Source organism: Strigops habroptila, chromosome 16, assembly GCF_004027225.2.
Source record: "Strigops habroptila isolate Jane chromosome 16, bStrHab1.2.pri, whole genome shotgun sequence".
Classification (NCBI taxonomy): domain Eukaryota; kingdom Metazoa; phylum Chordata; class Aves; order Psittaciformes; family Psittacidae; genus Strigops; species Strigops habroptila.
This window is the reverse complement of record NC_044292.2, coordinates 1,282,130-1,300,741: the sequence shown is the minus strand read 5'-3', so window position 1 is coordinate 1,300,741 and position 18,612 is coordinate 1,282,130. Positions and strand designations below refer to the sequence as shown.

General features: G+C 49.1%; 1 protein-coding gene across 4 annotated transcripts in view; it reads left to right on the top strand.

Moving 5' to 3' along the window:
- The window catches only part of PAX7 (paired box 7), a 99,556-nt gene that overhangs the window by 59,152 nt on the left and 21,792 nt on the right, over nt 1-18,612 (top strand). For all 4 annotated transcript variants that reach the window (XM_030507710.1, XM_030507711.1, XM_030507707.1 and 1 more), the window contains exons 6-7: nt 3,107-3,272; nt 3,665-3,864. In XM_030507710.1, coding sequence (XP_030363570.1) covers nt 3,107-3,272; nt 3,665-3,864 — 366 coding nt within the window. The remainder of the gene's footprint in view (nt 1-3,106; nt 3,273-3,664; nt 3,865-18,612) is intronic.

Below are 18,612 nucleotides of genomic sequence, written 5' to 3'. Positions count from 1 at the left end.
ATCCTTTTATCCCCCTTAAAAACCAAAGGAACTACATCCTCTTCACTGGCTGTGGAGAAGCAAGACAGGAGGAGCTGTACACACAGGTTCTGACCAACGGCTGCAAACACGTGTGGTGGTGCAGGGACAACAATAACCTCACATGGTGTAACCTAAGACAGCACAAGTTTTGTTTTGCCAAGTTGTGTTTTGATCATGTGTTAGCCAAGCCAACTGACAAACCACCACAGGCATGGTGGGGATGGTGCCAGAGAAACGTGTCCTGTACCAGCCCATCTCACTCCACATGCTGTGTCTGAACTTCTAATCCCGAGTGGATTTGCCAGCATCTGGCTCTTGGTTATAAAAAAGGAACTTTCCCACCCTTTGTGATGTTGAGAAAGTGTCAGAAATCACTGAGTGGCTTTTACATTCTTGGAGTTGGATTTCCCTTTCCCTGTCTGGATTCAGAGCTGTTTGCTTATGTTTGCCCTTCAGGTATTTTGGTTTTTCTAGGCTCTTCTCAGCACTGAGATCTCTTTTTTGAAGTGGAAGCTCTTCCAGCCTGGGACCAGGCCTCTTCCTCTGAAGAGAGGTTTATTTCTCTCCTTATGTTCAGCTAACAGAAATATTAAGGGTTTATGCCCCTACCTGCAAAGAGGAGGAGCCAAGTTCCATGCCCTTAATTCAAGACATGGGTTACACGTACATGCATGAGGAAAGGACAGGAAAGGACAGGTCCTCTTTGCATGACCAGGGCAAACAAAAGGTTATTTATCCATTTGTATAGCTCCTAGAAACTGTGCCATGGATTGGACTGTATAAAAGAGTTGTGAAGTGCTACAGACCTTAATGTTCATTCATTTCTCTCTCCTTAACTCTGTCCTAGATTTTGCTAGCGACTTCTGGTGCCAAAAATGGACACAGGGATTCTGACCTGCATGGACTTTGTTGATCAATGCAGATCGGATGTAAGCTGACCCATTTCTGTCAACCTTTTGGAAGGTGCTAAGAGGTTCTGCTGCTTCAGCCAGTAGTTCAGTGCAGTAGGAACAGGTCTGTAAAACGACACATTTGGTGCCAAGGACCTGACATCAGCACTGTCTACATTTCAGGAGGCTTATTTTAGACCAACTCTTCCGAAGAAAACTGGGTTTTCCCTGTACAATGGATGTAAATAACAGCATGAAGGACTAAGTCCTTCCTAGCCAGCACCAGCTCACACACAGCTATCATTAGCAGCTTTTAATCAAACTGTTTCCACATAGATGAGGAGAAAGAGCAACAATACACTGATCTGAAGAGCCTCACTGTGTGTGAAGCTCAGCGTATGTTTAGTTTTGTAGCAAGAACCACTGCAGTGCATGTGGACCAAGAGCCAACACTCAGTTAAATAAGCAGCTCTCAGTGAAAACATGCTGCCTTGTGAATTAGATGTACCCACAAGTGCCAGTAAGAAAAAGGCAAACCAAGTAAGTGACATCTATAGGGGGACTCAATTTAAAGGTCAGAGATACCCACTTCGAGATTGGGATCATGTCTGAAGTGCAAGGCACATTGGACTAAGGTTCTGCTCGCTCTAGGGAAGGGAGCTTTGGTTTGCTTCACAAGATATGGGGACAGTTTGGACTCAAACCCTTGTAACCCCAGCTTCTGATCTGACATTGAGCAGCTTGGAAGCCTGATGGAGGATTTTCCCCCCCGAAAACTTTACACTCTTGATTTTTGCTCCATTGCTGTGAAATTTAATCGTGTTTTCTAGACCTTTAGGCCTCACGAAGTCCAGCAGCTGCATTCTCATCTGGCTTGAAAGCTTATCCGCATACTTCTGAACCCCAAACAGGGATGGGGCCTGAGAGCCTCTCTGATTAAATGAAGTAAACCAAACCCAAGAGACAGCTTGAGAAGCCCTTTCCACTATGCAGAAGGGAGATTGCCCATGATAAAACACATCAGGACAGACAAATGCATTTAGGAAAATCTCCCCTTGAATCTTACAGGTAAACTAGCACTGTAGGAAACGTGAACCCAGCTTTGCATGTGCATTAATCGTGGGTTTATCATGCATTAATACTGGGTTTATTTTAATGCACAGAGATTTAATTTGGCTGCAGTACAATCCTAGCTCACACTGCAGTGCCTCTTGCAAGGAGAGCATGTCTTAGCATACAGACAACAGTGATTTGCTGCAGTAGAGAGAAGCTGAGAAACCCTTGTATTCCCTCCGGTCTGGTTCTATCTATTTAGCTTGTCTAACACTGAAACCATGATGCTAATCTGTCTATTTATCCCTCCTAACAGAGCAGCCGTGTTGCTATTATGGTGCTTAATCCTTCAGCATAATTCACATAGTTGTCAGATAACAAGGCAGAATGGCCAGGTGGTAGCAATGCATCTATTTACTCCGGACTCTCTTGGAATAATACACAAGCTAAATTATTCCTCTTCATCTCACCCTACTGCTAATACATGCTTCCACGCTCTGAGGACTATCTTTATCAATTCTAAATGCAAGTATCCTCACCCAGGAGGCAGGGTGGTAGTAGCATTGTCATAGAATCATAGACTGGTTTGGGTTGGAAAGGACCTTGAGATCATCCAGTTCTAACCCCCTGCCACGGGCAGGGACACCTTCCACTAGAGCAGGTTGCTCCAAGCCCCTGTGTCCAACCTGGCCTTGAACACTGCCAGGGATGGGGCAGCCACAGCTTCTCTGGGCACCTGTGCCAGCGCCTCAGCACCCTCACAGGGAAGAGCTTCTGCCTTATCTCCAACCTGAACTTGCCCTGTTTCAGTTTGAACCCATCACCCCTTGTCCTATCACTACAGTTCCTGATGAAGGTCCCTATCCAGCATCCTTGTAGCCCCCTTCAGACACTGGAAGCTGCTCTGAGGTCTCCACGCAGCTTCTCTTCTCCAGGCTGAACAGCCCCAACTTTCTCAGCCTTCATTTGGGAGGAAGGAACCTGAGGATCAGAGATGGCTTCTCACAACGTCTGTGTCAGGCAGGAACTTGAAGCTATTTGTGGCCAGTGCTGTCATTCAGGCTGCGTTTCCATCAGCAGCCCAGGTGAGGTGGATCAGCAGCTCAGAGCAAGTCACACGTGGCCTTTCCTCTCCCCATCAGGTGTGGTTCAGCAACCGAAGAGCGAGATGGCGCAAGCAGGCGGGAGCGAACCAGCTTGCAGCTTTCAACCACCTGCTGCCGGGGGGATTCCCACCGACAGGAATGCCAGCCCTCCCTCCGTACCAGCTGCCAGACTCCACCTACCCAACAACCACCATTTCCCAAGGTGAGCACCCATTCGCCTGCACTGCTCCTCCTCTCTAGCCCTATATCATCCCATCATCCCTTCCCTGATTCATGACATCCCATTGAGGCTCTTGTAACACACAGGTGGTTTTCCTTGAGTTGGGATGACCAGGTTTTTCCTCTAGTCAATGGAAACTCCACAGTTTTCTCCTCTGCTTCATGGTCCTTTCTGCTGTATCAATGTGTCTCATGACTGTAGTTGTTCTGCTCAGCTTTGAAATGATGAGCACATCACTATAAGGTATCACATAGGCGATCCCTCGTTCTGGGTAAAACTCCATACTGGGGTTCAGTGGAAGGAGTATTGCTGATTCCACTTGGCTTTGGCCTTTATGAAGGAATTTACAGCTTCTTCCCCATTTCTCTCTGCAGATGGGGGAAGCACAGTACACAGACCCCAGCCCCTGCCACCATCCACCATGCACCAGGGAGGACTTGCTGCAGCCGCCGCTGCCGACACTGGCTCTGCCTATGGGGCCCGACACAGCTTCTCCAGCTACTCAGACAGCTTCATGAATGCTGCAGCTCCTGCCAACCACATGAATCCTGTTAGCAATGGCCTCTCTCCACAGGTATGTGACCCGCTTCCATTCTCTTTCTTTGGCTGACAGTATTTGGCTGGTTCAGATCCTCTGAGAGCGGGGCAGGCTTCAGGCTATCACAGAGTATTATGGTTAACAAGGGAGTTATTGTCATGAACTCGTGGAGGCAGCCTGGTTAAAGCAAGGAGTTAATTTGTTTGTTGCAGTATCTCTATCCTGAGCTCAGCACTGTACTGCCAGAGTACTTGTATCCTGTTAGCTCCCACATTCAAGTTAGCACACTGGAATCACCAGGACCAAGAGCATTGGTGTTCCAGAAAAATTCCAGTGCAGGTGTGGGCCCTTCCATGGTGGGTTTTAGCCTTGATGGTCTTAGTTACTTTCTTCAGGCTCTCTTTAGAAGTAATCCATGATTTGTGGGTGACTGATTTAGAGATTAGCTGAACCAGCTTGTCCAAGTCTGGGTGGAACATGAAAGCTCCATGGATCTGAGCTTCCTCAAAACACAGGGATGTAGGTCTGGGATTTAGCCTTGAGAAACTAACTGCCATGCAAACAGTTCTGCTAATGCTTTCCACAAGGTCACAGTAAGAGGTGTAGGTAAGCTTTAAAGGAGGAAAGATAAAGCACACCCTTGATTTTAAAACCCCTGCCTGAGCTCAGAGCACCCATGAGCTGAGTCTGGACTCTGTGCTCCAAGTCTCAGTGCAGCCACCTCTGGAAGTGGCCAGTCCCAGGTTTGATCCAACTTCTGCCAGATACCTGTGTGGGTTTTCGGTGGTGGTGTGACAGAGAAGCAAACCTCAGCAGTGTAGAGAGGTTAAAGCCTCCATCAGCAGCAGGTCTAGGAGAGCAGAGCTTCTGCTATGTGTGTGCTATGGGAGTAGACTTATGTTCTCAGCTGGTGAGCTGCACTGGAGTCAGTGGAGATCCCAGGATATAACACCACCTAAGGATATAACAGCCCACTCCATCACTATCCTGGGATAAGGATTCTAATTTTCTGTCACGTCATTAGATAGAGCCTTTAACCTTTTTCTTTAGTTTGTGTGCTGTAATCTGTTTTCCATATACACATTTGCTTTTAAGTGGAACAAGGCACATACTGAATGCTGAAAATTAACAGCCAGGACTTGTATTCATGTGATGCCTGCCATCCTGGAGAGGTACCAAATGCATTTTGCTTTTGCCCTCAGTCACTTGTGAAATACAGAGACATGTGAAGTGCACTGTATAGCAGTTGTTTCAGAGTGGCCAGTAACACTGTTTAAGATGGGAAGGGCAAAATAATTTGAAACTACAAGGAGAAATTAGGTAGGCATCTGAAATGAAAAGCCTACAACTGCTGAGAGAGGAGTCCAATAAATGGGGACGTCAGAGAGGTAGATAGATTTTAAAGTCCAATAACTTCTGATCTCTGGAGTGTGAAAACAGACATTGAGTGTCAATGGAAAGAGGGAAATTTTGCAGCCTCTCTGAAAAGGTATGAACCCCCCACTTGTAGCTTTGAATGGTCATGAGATGGAAAATGTAAAAGGATGACTGGCATGAGGCTGAATATTGCCTCAACCAGTGTCATTTGTGTGGGAAGTAGGGGGACATCTTTCTATGAAGGGATTTCTAATAGCAGTGGGTTGAGGAGAGGAGCAGGCAGTGTGGAATTCAAAGGCAGGCTGCGGGTTAGATTGTCCAGGGCACGTGATTAACTCAGATTATCACAAGTGCAATTTAGCACCACAGAATAAGGATGAGATCCACATGATAAGCTGCACAAGCACTAGACATATACAGGTCCCTCATGCAATTTCCATTTCTGTAGCTTCATCATCTTCTTACTAGTCCTGCTCACTAAATCAGAGGCTCATTGAAATGACCAAACCAATGCTGTATCTATGCTTATCCCTATCCCAAATTACCCTGCCCCAGGCTCAGGCTAGGGGAAGATGAGTCCTGAGCCAGTAAGCCGTTTGTATGGGAAAGAGAGGATACATTATCTGACAGTCCTGAAGAAAAGAGAGCTTTGCACCCCCAAGAAGAGGAGATTCCCATTTTCCTAATGCATTTAATCATGTGAGGGCCAAGACATCAGCATATAAATTCTTCTATTTCTTTTGTGCATAGAAATGCTAACCCAGGTTATTTTATGACTGCTTTATGTTTACTTATCTGCTACCTTCCTGCCTTTCTAAGTCCTCTGCTGTTCCTAGTGGAAGGATGCAAGAAATACTCCAGACAGCATGAATGAGAACTCATAGAAATGTCCTCTTTTATGGAGCAGGGTGGGTAAAAGCTCAGTGAGGTCTCAACATGGGGTGCTCTTTGTGATTTATCATAGAATCCCAGACTGGTTTGTGTTGGAAGGGACCTTAAAGCTCATCCAGTTCCAACCCCCTGCCACGGGCAGGGACACCTTCCACTAGAGCAGGTTGCTCTGTGCATATTTCAGCCATCCCACAGCATTACAGGTGAACCCCGTTGTGCCTCAACCCTCTCATCCTCCTGTCCAGCTATCGGTGGCATCTGGTTGCTCTCTGCAGGGGTAAATATCAACTACAGGGAAGGAGGGAGTTCAGGAGATAGAAAAAAATTGGCAACTTAAAATGATGGCAATTTGTCTGAGCTGCAAACAGACAGTTCTCTGGTTTCAGCCCTTAGCAGCAGCAGGAGGGACATTTCTTTGCAGTTTAGACAAGGAGGTGGGGGCCAGCCTGGCCCAGAGCTCCCAGCATTTGCTGCTGCTCGCTATCCAGTTACCCCGGATTGGGTGTCCCAGCCAGAATCCACCAGACGGGCTCGGTGCTGGCAGCTGAAATTCTAGAGGAGAAGCGTGGTATTTCCATTCTCACAACAGAGGGAAGGGGATTACGTTTGGCCACTGCGGGCTCCGTCCCCCCACGCACACACACGCTGTAGCCCCCCCCCTCCTGACAGAGGGAGCAGACGCTGCTGCAAGTTGTGCCCAGCCTTCGCGTGGGAAAGGGCCACGTTTCTTGCTGGGGTTCCAGCCTGGAGCACACAAAGCCTTGGTCCTGCCCAGCTCTGCTGCTGGGTCCCCAGAGCAATTCCCATGCAGCTTTCCCAGTGTAGAGGCCATTCTGCCTCTATTCCAGACCTGAGACTGCCAAGGAGGGAGAGGGCAGCTGGGAACTTTTGTCTTCACCTGCTTCATCCCATGATGATGGTTTTTGTGATGCTTCATATGAGAACACCAACTTGGCTGTGAAAAGGGTAGTCCCATGTGCTTTTAAAACCACTACCGAGCATGATCTCTCATGTCATACTCCTTCCTAGACCTCAGTGAGAGACCTCAGGGTGACCCGAGCAGTGATTTGTGCTGGTTTTGTGCTGGGACAGTCTTTGTAAGATAGAGATCTTGCTCTGAGCATTGCCTGTTGGAGACAGCCAGCTTCCCAGGCTGGCCAGCTGCAGCCAGATGAGTCACCTTCCATCTGTCAGGATGCTCTGGGTGGCTGCAGCAGTCACGGATCATCAGCAAGCGGGTTGGTACCAGAATATGCAGCAGCGAGGTCCCCGTTGCTCCCCAAGGCTGTGTGGGTTAGCAGCAGCTGTCACAGATTCAGCTGGGCTGACTCAGTGGCTTGTAACTGCCTCCAGGCTGGTGTTAATGCCTGTGCCAAGACTTAGCAAGGATATAGAGACCCAAAGTGAAGTTAAATATGAAGAGTGAGTAACCACTTAGCAGTCATACAGAGTGATTTCTGGCCCTGGAGCTTCTGTCTCATCGTTTCTCACAAGAGTGGGTTATAAACCAAGAGTGTGGGATTTCCTTAATCCATTGGAAATGTTTCCAACTCATTTTCATCCTACAGAGGAATCCTCTTCCGTTTATCTGAGAATACCTACCAACCTCAACTAGAACAAGGCTAGGCACCAAGGTGTCCTTACCCAGGTCATGCTTCCCACTAGCAGTGAGAACAAAGTCTGCATCCATCTGTTTTGAAGTTCAGACCCGTGCTAGCTAATCCCTCACCATGGCTGGGATAAGGCTGGTGACACATAGCTCAGTGTAATGGTAAACTCAGTATCAAGCCCAGTTACATCTTGATCAGCATCTGACAGTCCTTCAAGGAATGTGGATGCTACAGTGTGGGATGAGGTGGGAGGAAATGAAGCAGTAAGTGAGGGCCACCTGTTACTGCTTCTCTGCCATTATGATGATGGGAGATTCCCTGGGTGCTTTCCAAACAGGAAAGAAGCAGGACCACAGTGCATTCTGCTTTCCTCTCTAGTTCATCTCTTCTGCCTTTAAAAATGTTTTCATGTTCTTAGGATTTTGCCCACTGTTTTGCCTCCTAAAATTTCTGCTGCCCTTTTAGTTCCAGGTATCTTAAACATATCTGACCATTCACTGCAGCATGTTGGGGTCTTGCAGGGGGTCATTCAAAAGGAAAAGGTCATTATTTTGTTGCAGATGGCCCCTGTGTGGCTGGAGAACACATTGAGGTATAGTTACGAGTCAGGAGTTTCCTGTACTCTCAGAACATGTTATTTCTGAGACTTCTGAATCTTTTAACAAACCCACAGGATCACCCAGAGATTAAGACAATTCCAGGAATAGGAAAAGCCAAGAGAAACTTGTTCACCATCTCATATTTGTTGCTTTAATTTTCTTAGGGCTCTCAGTGGCTTTTTTGGCTCCGTGAGCAAAATCATTCCCAGGGTAATGGCAGAATCTGAAGTCAGATTTTAAACAATTTCTGGGTTTATCACCATTTCTTGATCGTGTTCCTGGAGCAACACTTGAGGCACAGGCCAGGCTCTGCCTACAAATTCCAACTCTAAACTCAGGGACCTTCATGCTCTGCACAGCCGCAGCACAGTTTTGCTTCTCCTGACATCATCCCTCCAGTCTCTTCCACTGTCCGGGCTAATGTTTTCCTCAGCTTCATTGGGGTGGGATTAGAGATCATCTGAATCCCTGTCAGGAGCACACTGATCCTGGCAGAAGCATGAGAAGAGCCAGCTGAGCCCTGGTTTTAGGGGGGAAAGCTGGCACTTGGGAAGGACATGATGGTAGCTGGCAAGAGGGGAGCAGCATCCCGGTGCCTGGCTCCAGTGAGACAGTGCTTCCTCCATCAGTGACACGGATCCCTTCTGTCTGCTTCCTTTTTTTCCCTTCTTTTTTTCTCGTTGGAGACACTGTGCCTATAATAAGCATTCAAAATGAGTCTTGCTGGGCCAGGAGAAGGGGAGGGGAAGAAAGAGGGGGAGGAGAGAGAGGATGAGATTTGGGGGGGGGGAGGAAAAAGGAGGGAGAAAAGGAGGAGGGGGTTTAAATAGCAAAGAATTAGGGGAAAAAAAAAGGAATCTGATGCAAATCACTAGTAGAGAGAAAATTATGTGCAATTACCCAAGCGATACTGGGCAGCCGTGCCCACCCCAACCAACAAGATCTCATTAACAAGCAGAAAATAAGATTGAAATGGTGTGTAAAAGAGCTGAAAAATGAATTTGAATGCTGCATTTGTCCACAATTACCCCCTCGTTCACACATATTTTATTGCAATTTTTTTATTATTCTTAATCTTTCCATCCCTCAAAGCAGATTGGGAACATCCTGGCATTACAGTTGCTGAGGGAGGAAGCATTAAGGATTCCCTGTTTCCCTGAAAGGAGACCCTTCTCTCGCTCGAATTCGAAAGGGCTGGGTTTGGATGGATAAGGATTCATTTCTCCGGCTTATCTTAGTGTAGGAACATGTTCTTCTAATGTTCTTTAACCTCCGACGCTCTCGGGTGACACCTCACACAAGAGGTTTTCTTTAACCTTGCCTCGTGGGTTCTTCTTCCTACCTTTTCCATCCCTTCTTCCCCTTTCTCCTACCCTCCTTTTCCACTCCCTCCCCTTTCTCCTACCCTCCTTTTCCACTCTTTCCCCTTTCTCCTACCCTCCTTTTCCACTCTTTCCCCTTTCTCCTACCCTCCTTTTCCACTCTTTCCCCTTTCTCCTACCCTCCTTTTCCACTCTAGGTTTTCTCCATGTGGTCTCTGCCCTCTTCCCCCATCACTGCCTCCTCCACATTTCCCCTGCAGCCCCATCTCTCTAGAGGACCATGATTCCCTCAACTGAAGTGTCTGCCCTTCAGAAAGCGGCTGCTGTCCCTTTTCCAAGCCACATTTATCCCTGTTCCTTTCCTCTTCAGCCTCCCCACGACCTTGGGGCAGATTCCATGCAGGATTTTTGGAGAAGGAGGTAAACACATGCTAAAATCCCTGCCCTTTCTTTGCCAGGGGGGTGGAATGGGGGCATGGGAGCTCCAGGTTTCTCTCTGGGAGCAACTGGCTCTGCTGCGGCTGCGTTGGCGTTTTCCCTTAGCTCAGTGTCAAATGCAGCTCCGTGTCTCTCAACTTTTAACCTATGTGTCCCAGGAAAGCTGGTAGTTTTTTCCACTAAATTTCTTCCTTTTTTTCCCCCCCCTTATTTAACCAAACAAAGCCCATCTGCTCTTGTCAGTTACACGCCTCTGCTCCGAGCAAGGGGAAAAGGGGAGAACAGAACATTTTTCTCGTGTGAAAAGAGATACGTATTTATTTGCCTGATTCCTAATGACTGTTTCTGTTCTGTAGGGTGGGAAGGGGGAAATTCATATCTGAGGGGCCACCTCACTTCATGTCATTCTTAATGTTTCATGAGTTTCCTTGATTGATTTGGATGCTCTAGTCCCACTGAAGGCTGATTAGAAGGCAGCATCTTATTGCTTTAACCGCAGCTCTAATGCTCTGGGTGGCACTGATTGTGTTTATTCCCACATGATTTCCACTCCACACATTCTTCTCTGTGTGTATTAAAATATGAGAAACACTGAAGGATTTCAGAGCAAAGAGTTGGTTCCTGAGCCTTGAATTCAATAGGAGTTTTGTTATCACTTTCGGTGGGTCCAGGATCAGCCCCTGTGGCACTGTGCTGTTTGTAAACTCAGGTATCAGAAGTACTGGGAGAAAAGAGAATAAAGAGAAAAATAGGAGAAGAAATATAGGCAAAAAGCTAAGGAGAATGACAAAACCAATGACAGCAGGAAGAAGAAATGCAGGGAGGTGTGAGAGTGCCTGATAAGCCCCCAGACGTCGGAGCAGGGAGCAGGTATTTAAGACACCCAGGGCTAAGACACGGAAATCTGTACCCATAAATCTTCAAATATCCCTTCCCACCCCCCACTACTTGTTCACGGTGTGGTGGGAGCAGAGCCAAAGCAGGGTGGGTGGAACAGGCATGGCAGGGAATGTCTTTCCTATGGAAATCCGGACAGGACTGGTGCAGCTTTCAGCTCTGCTGAAACACCTCTCCCCTGGGTCCTGTCTCTTTTCCACACCAGGGAGGGTGAGCACTTGGCCAGGAGACTTGGAGAATTCAAATGCAGGATTTCAAATGCTTTATGATTAAGAAGGGAACTCGAGACAAGGCAGGCAGGGCAGATAGAGCAGAGGAGAGCCAGCAGCCAGCCTGGCAACAGGCACTGCGGAGCCACCCCTGGCATTCAGTGTTCCGCTGCGTGGCTTGAAGAGCTGCTATAACCCAGGGAACTGGTGCTGAGCTGCAAGAGGAATCAAGGGACCATAGCAGGGAAAGCCCTGGAATGAGGGATGCGAGATAGAGGGGAAGCTGAAAAGGGAGGAATGCAATGAAAGGAATAATTAGGACTCGGAGGCAGGGGCATGCGCACGTGCTCTCGCACGCCTGTGTGCACAAGGGCATCAGTGTCCTGCGTGCACGTTCCATGTGTGCACACCAGTGTGTGTGCCCATGCGTTGTGTGTGCCTGTTAACATCTAGCAAGGGTGGAACAGCTGTGCTCCAGCTGTGCCCTGGCTGGGAAAAGCCATCTCTGATAGGAAAAATCTACAGCAACATAGTTGGCGGTGGATCAGGCACTAACCCAAACCTGCCCCCTCTTTTGTTCCACAAAGAGGGGTTGTGGAATGTGGGTTAACTTCAGTGGGTGCGACAGAACAGCAGAGATACTGTGCTGGGACAGGAGGTGGGACCGTGGGTTGCAGGTGTGCACAGGTCCATTGGTCTCCTTGTAAACCTCAAGCCTGCCCCAGCTCAGGAAACACTACACACTGAAGATGGATGCAGGATTGTGTGGTAGTGCCATGTTTAGGGGGATATACTGTGACTTTCAGTTTTCCCAGAGCTGATAAGATACATTTTGAAAGGCGTCATTATTTAGTATGGTTTATTTTCTGTTTGCTTCACCATCTATGGGTGCTAACAATGAAGGAAACCCCCATTGCTCCCATCCCAAAGCCACCCAGCCACTGGGATTACTGGCACATGGGTTGCAGCATCTTGGGGCAAAGGTTGCAAGCAGGACATTTGTGGCTGAGAGAACAGAGAGGACTTTGGGGGCTGTGGAGCATCCTGGAGGGCTGCTTAGAAGAGCTTTTAGGTCCTGAAGCATCAGGAGAGGGTTATGGAGGAGACATGCCCTAAAAAGATGCTGAGGTGGTTGTTTGTGTGAGATGGGAGCTGAGGTACTGCATCAGCTTGCAGAGCAAACATCTTGCTGGCTCTCTTGATGTGAGAGGGGGAGCAGCACATGGCTGTGCTATAGGTGCTTTAGCAGTTTGGGGTTACGGGGCTGTGCAGGGGCTTCCGTGGTGTGTGAGGAGAGTGGAAAGTGCAAAGAAGAGGAGATAGAGCTGTGTGTGCAACAGATAAATAACGGGGGGCTGTCAGGTTGTGGGGGGCACGCCATGTGGGGGTTTCCACCTCGCAGAGTGAGGGTGCAGCAAGGCCTCCTGCTGCAGGGTGCTGGTTCCTGCCTCCATCAGACAGGCGTGCACGAGATCAATTTACAGCAGGGGCTGAAGATCAGAAATCCTGGCAGGGTCCGGGCTGGGTGAGCAGTAAATTGATCAAAGGTGCAGAGGGTCTTAGCTCGCCGCAGTAAGCTGGAGTCAGCCCTTAAGCCTATCCAGTTTGGAGATGAAGGGGATCTTATTTCAGGGAATAAGTACCTGAAAGGGAATCGTGAGCCACATAGGGGAAAGGGTGGGGAGCTGCTTGCCAAGCACATACAGGAAAATCACAGGGGCTGCTTTGAGAGGTTGAAGGGAAAGACGCAAGGCTGACATGGAGGGGTTTGGGGTGGAATTTACCCACCAAGCCAGCGCAGAGCTGAAACAGGGATGTCAGAGTGGCCCACACAGTGGGAGCTCTCGCCACGACTCTTGCTTCAGTGCACTGCTTGGTCTGGGACCCACTGAGGTGTGTGGCCAAGCCCGGGTTGAGGCAGGCCCTGTGGGGAGCTCAGCTGCAAGACTGGGGGAGATACCTGCACTGCTGCATGCCCCACACCTCCCTTTGCGGGGACACTCCTGATGGGGACTGGGGAAGAGGGAAAGCAAAAGCTGCTGTTGTCTCTATTTCCCCTGAGATGTGGAGCAGCAGAAAGCTCCTCTCTCTGTGTGTCTCTCCCAGCTTTTCTTCTCCCTCTCCCTTCCCTTCTTTCTCCCTCTCCTCTCTCCTTCCATTTGATGTGGAGGAGAGCTGTCTGCCACTCGCGCGTCTGTACCGAGAAGGGATCAGAAGTTGCAGCGAGCGCTCGGCGCCTCTCCTTTGATCCATGTCCTGAGGCCTGCTTGACAGCGAAAAAAAGCATGGAGACAAAACGACTCAGTCAAAGTGATTCCTGACAACTGTCTCCACGAGATAAGGAAGCGCTCTGTGTCTTGGTTTTCTTTTTTTTCCCCATTTTAATACCGCCTCTCCCTTTCCATAAGAAGCCGAGTCACTTTAAACCAGAGGAGCCAGCCAACAGCCAAGCTGCACAGTGAACAGCCGAGCAGAGAGCGCCTGCCTGAGCTTTATTATGTTTCCTGTCTCCCTTTCCATTCCTCTCCCCCCTCTTTTTGCCTTAAAAACAATCTTTTCCCCATTTGCCTTTCCCTCCTCTCTGCACGCTGCTGCCTTACCCCAATGCTGCCTCGAATTATGCAGTTGCAGAGAAAGCCTGGTGCATTTGCAGGTGGCTGGGACATTATTCAGCTCAATCCCAGTCACAGGGAGATGCTTTCCTTCCCCACGAGGGGCTGGGCGGGGAAGAGAAAGCCCCGTGTGTTATCTGACAATAACCAATCCTTGCAGGGATCTGCAGCAGGCTTCGTTAATAGCAGGGCATTATGCACTTACGTGGTCCTTAGAGCTGTTCCCCTGCTGCTGAGCCCCAGATTGTCTTATTATTGTTTTATTTCTCTTGCCTGGTTCATGTCACACAGGGAAGTGTTCCCCCCTTTCCCTTCTTCCCTTTAGGTTGCTTGCAGGAATGAGTTTGCAAGGGCTCAGTGACACTAATCCTCACTGGAGGAGGCAGGACTTGGCGTGCATGTTGGCACATGGAGGAGCGGGATACACACCTTGGAAGGGGACTGTGTTTGCAGCTGGGCTGTCAGGAGGGTCCCCAAACACAAACAGGACAATGCAAAAGGGACAGGGAGGTGGCCTCATAGACTGGAATGCTGAGAGCAACCTGGTTTGGAAATACTTGGACCACTTAATTCAGGTGAGGAGCTGGGGGAAGGCAGACGTGGCACGGCTCAGTGTGCTCCTGCACTTCCCCATCCTCAGCTTTGTAAAGCTGGAGGGGACTTGGGGTCTGCCCGTGGTGACAAAGCTTGGCTTAGAACTGGGTCTAGAGAGGGGTTGGTGGCTTAGGGTGAGGGAACAGCCCTGTTCTCTGTCTGGCTCAGGTGATGGGGACAGGGATCAGAGTTCATCCCAGCCTCTTTGCCAGGGAGTTCCTCTTCCCTCCACTCCCTGTAATTAGGCTATTGTGGTAGCTTTGCTCCCAAATCCAACTCCATTAGCATGCAGGCTGGGGGGTGGAGAGGATCGAGGGGGGACCCAGGGAGAGGGAGAGATTCCCTTCCCCCCCCAGAACCGCGCTGTTCTGCGCTGATAAACAGTAAATATCGGGGAACAGGATTTCCACATTATCTGAGCAGGGCAGAAAATCAAAATTTCAGTCTAAATCCGAGGAGACGAGGCTCCTAAGCTGCTCCAGCTGATCCCGACGCCGAGCCCAGGCGCCGAGGCTCAGGAGGCACGGAATCACAGGGTTTTGTTCAACAGAAAGGAAGAAAAGCAAGCAAAAAGAGGAGAAGAGGCAAAAAAAACCCTCCAATCTTTAGGGGCTGACTGCAAGGAGGGGAGAAGAAGAGATGGTGCAAAGCAGAGCTTTGTGTGGTGTTGAGGAGGAAAGAAACCCCCACGTGTATTGGGGAGGGCGTTGGATGCTGCCCATCCAATGGACTTTCCAAGCAGCAGCTCTGCCTCAGCACAGTGTTGCTTTGGGGATGGACCTGTAGGACACCAGCAGCTGCTGGAGGATGATGGCAAAACCTTTCATCAGCGATTAGAATGTGCAGCTGAGCATAAATCCAGCCCCGAATTAGGAGCCACATGAGGTCTCCCCGACCCTAAAAGCCAACACTGGATTCGGCAGCTCTGTCGGGAGTGGTGGTCCATGAGCTCTAATGAAGCTCTGGGCCACGCACGCTGCTAATAGCATCTCTGTGCCCTGCTCCAGGGCAGGAGCCACCCCAATGGGCACCAGCTCCTGCCATGGGACTCATGCTGCAGCAAGAAGGAGTTGGGGCTGAGGCTGAACCGCACTCCTTGAGGGAGCACAGGGCACCCTGAGGCCGAGCAGCAGTGGGGAGAGCAGGTCAGGGATGCAGGAGAGATAGGCTGGAGGTGGTCACTCATCCTGCAGTGGAAAAGGGACGTGGTTCTACCTGCTTCTAAAGGAATTTGCTGTCTTGGTTCATGGTGTGGTTTCACAGTGCTTTCTGCTCTCCTAAGGAGCAAGGTGGTTACAGTGCCAGACCGCGTGAGTATTCCTCAGGCATTCAGCATAGCTACCTGCTGTGTCCCACACATTTTTGCATCCTTGGCTAGATCCATGCTCTGTTCCCTACTTAAGTGACTCCATGAAAGCATTGCTTGCTGCGCAATCCATAGCTCCAGGTTTTTAGCCCAAGGGAATGTGGTTCAGCCCCATTTTTGTACAGCACCAGAGGCTTTGAGCTCTCCCTGCGGCTTTTAGTCGTCGCTGCTTGGAGCAGTGAGGAGGAAAAAGCAGGGACTAGGTCCAGAAAATGCTTTCTTAGTTTCTGTGTCACCCGCGTGTCCCCCTGCTCCCATCAATAGGCCACAGGCTCATCACACAGAAAGCAACCAAATTCCTCACTCTGAGCTGCTTCCTTAGCTCTCAGTCTTTGCCCAGCTTCCACGAATGTCCATTCCCCTTCCTCTGCCTCATTTTACACCCATCTGTAAAGTGGCATCTTTCATGCAAAGAATTTTAGGGTCTGTGTTCCAGCTCCAGCAGGTTTCTAGGATAAAATCCATACCCTATAGATCCAGGGGCTGTTGGTGGAACTGAACCCCCAGTATTTAGGTCTCTCACAAGAAAGACTTACTGCTCTCAGTAACCTGAATGCTTGAGTCACTTCTGCTGCCGAGGAAAGGCGATGGTTCTATTTCAGATGAGGAGGAAGCAGGGGTAACAGATGCCTCTTGGAAACATCAGAGTCTTTCCTACTGGCAAACTGACTTGCGCTTGTTAAATATGGGAACTTATGGGATGCTGCTGCTGGCACAGGATGTCCCAACCCCTTTGCACTGTTGGTTCAGCTCTTTTTCTGTACCATTCTCTCTTCAGTATCCAGGCAGGTGGAGAGGGCTGGTTTTCCTGAAGTATTTATTTGTCCTTTACCTTCTTACAGACACCCCAAAAGTCCTAAATCTGAACATATGAAAGTCAGAACTAGGGTGGCATCTTTCTGGTCGCATCAGCTGGGTCTGAGGTCAATGCTACCAAGAGTGGCCGAGCCATTTTACATCCCCTGAGAATCTGTTCATGCATTTTAAAGAGAAGTGCCTCACATCTCTTTACAAATTAAGATCTTAATCCCATACTTTGAGATTGGTATTTCAAAATCCCTTGGCATGCATGCAGGCCTTTCGTCTGCTGTTCAGCAGAGTTAGCATTGCCTTAGGTTTCACTGTTTGAGCAGTCATCAGCACAGATTTCTGGCCTCCATTAACAACAAGAAAGTCTGATTTGACACTGAAACGTGCTGGACTGCTAATCAGCACACACTGATGTATCAAATACATCTTACCCAACACAAACCCCATCCAGGGGATATATAGAATCATAGAAACACAGAATGGTTTGGGTTGGAAAGGACCTTAAGATCATTCAGTTCCAACCCTCTGCTACGGGCAGGGACACCTCACACTAGACCATGTCGCCCAAGGCTCTGTTCAACGTGGTCTTGAACATTGCCAGGGATGGGGCATTTACCACTTCTTTGGGCAACCTGTGCCAGATATTTGCCTCTAAATATCTTCAGTGTCTTTTCCTATCCAGCTTCTTCTACCTACAGCCCTGAGGCTCAGCCAGCTCTTGCTCTTGGCCTGTTGTTTCCCGTCGCATCCATGTCATGTCACCAGCTCTCCAGCTACCTTCTCCCAGCCCTGCCAGAAGATCACCAGTCCTCCCACCAACCCCACCAGCTGTAGCCTCTTCCTCCTTCCCCTCCTAACCCAGCTCCTGTGGCTCTCCCAGCCTGTGCTTTATTCCACCCCGGGGTCTCTGAGCTGCAGACCCTGCAAGAGGCTTTCTCAAACCACTTGAGAGCCGCAGGCTTGTCTGGAGGGCGAGAGGTCAAGCACTAGCAAGTGTTTCCATTTAGTTCCAGATACCAGCCTGACAGGTGGGTGCCTCTTGATTAATTCCCAGCTCCCCTAAATGCTCCCATCATCATGTGTTGTGGTCCTGTTCAAGCCTAGGCAAAGTTAAGGGAGGAAAAAGGAGAAGGGTGGAAGGCATTAAGTTCTCTCCATTCTCTTGCAATGGGAGCATGGCCTGGAACAGTTGCACATCTTCACCTCCAGCACTCATCGTGCTGACATTACCTTTAAGTAAAGATGTGTGCTTGGAAACTAGAGCCAGAAACCTTCAAAGTCCCCAGTTCTCCCAGCTTGGCTGCTATGGCGTGGTGCTGAACTGCGTCTTCTTGCTAATCTACAGTGATAAAAATGTCCAGCTGAGATTGATACCATCCAGGAAAATAAGGATTTGGGATCAAGGGAGCTGCCTCATCATCTGAGCTGACTTCAGCCTTTGGAGGTGGGCTCTGAAGAGGTTTGTGAGCTCTGTGTGGTGCAAGGTCTGGCTGCTGCCAAGTGCATCAGTCAGCTTGTGCTGGTCCCTGATCAGTAGCAGCTATGGTAGCATGATATTGGTAATCCTCAAGGCAGCACAGTCACACTGTGGTGATTCTCCCTTTCAGACTGTTGTCATTTAAAGAGAGAATATCACCCAAATTCATTCCTCTTAACTAATGCACTCCATTAGGAGCTCAGTCATCTTACATGCTCCATATGATGAGTGCAGAGACAGGCCTCAGGCAACTGAATCACTCTTGACACCATGGACCATGGAGAGATTTATTCAGTCCTTATTGGAACAAGTCTTTTGGTAGAGTCCAGATCCAAGGAGTTCTCCTTCCCTATTTCTCCTTCCCTCTTTCACACACACAGGTGTGTAACAGTGTCCAGAAATCTCACCAGAACATCTCTGCAAACATCCACACTGGGGAAGTTCCCAAGGTTTAAATAGCTGAGTGAATTTCAGAGTAGCTAAATCCCATTTACCCAGTTAATGCTGCAAGGGTGTGCCAAAGGTGTCAGTGGAAGAGCTCAAGAGAAGGAAGGTGGTTTAATCCCTGGCAGTGTTCAAGGC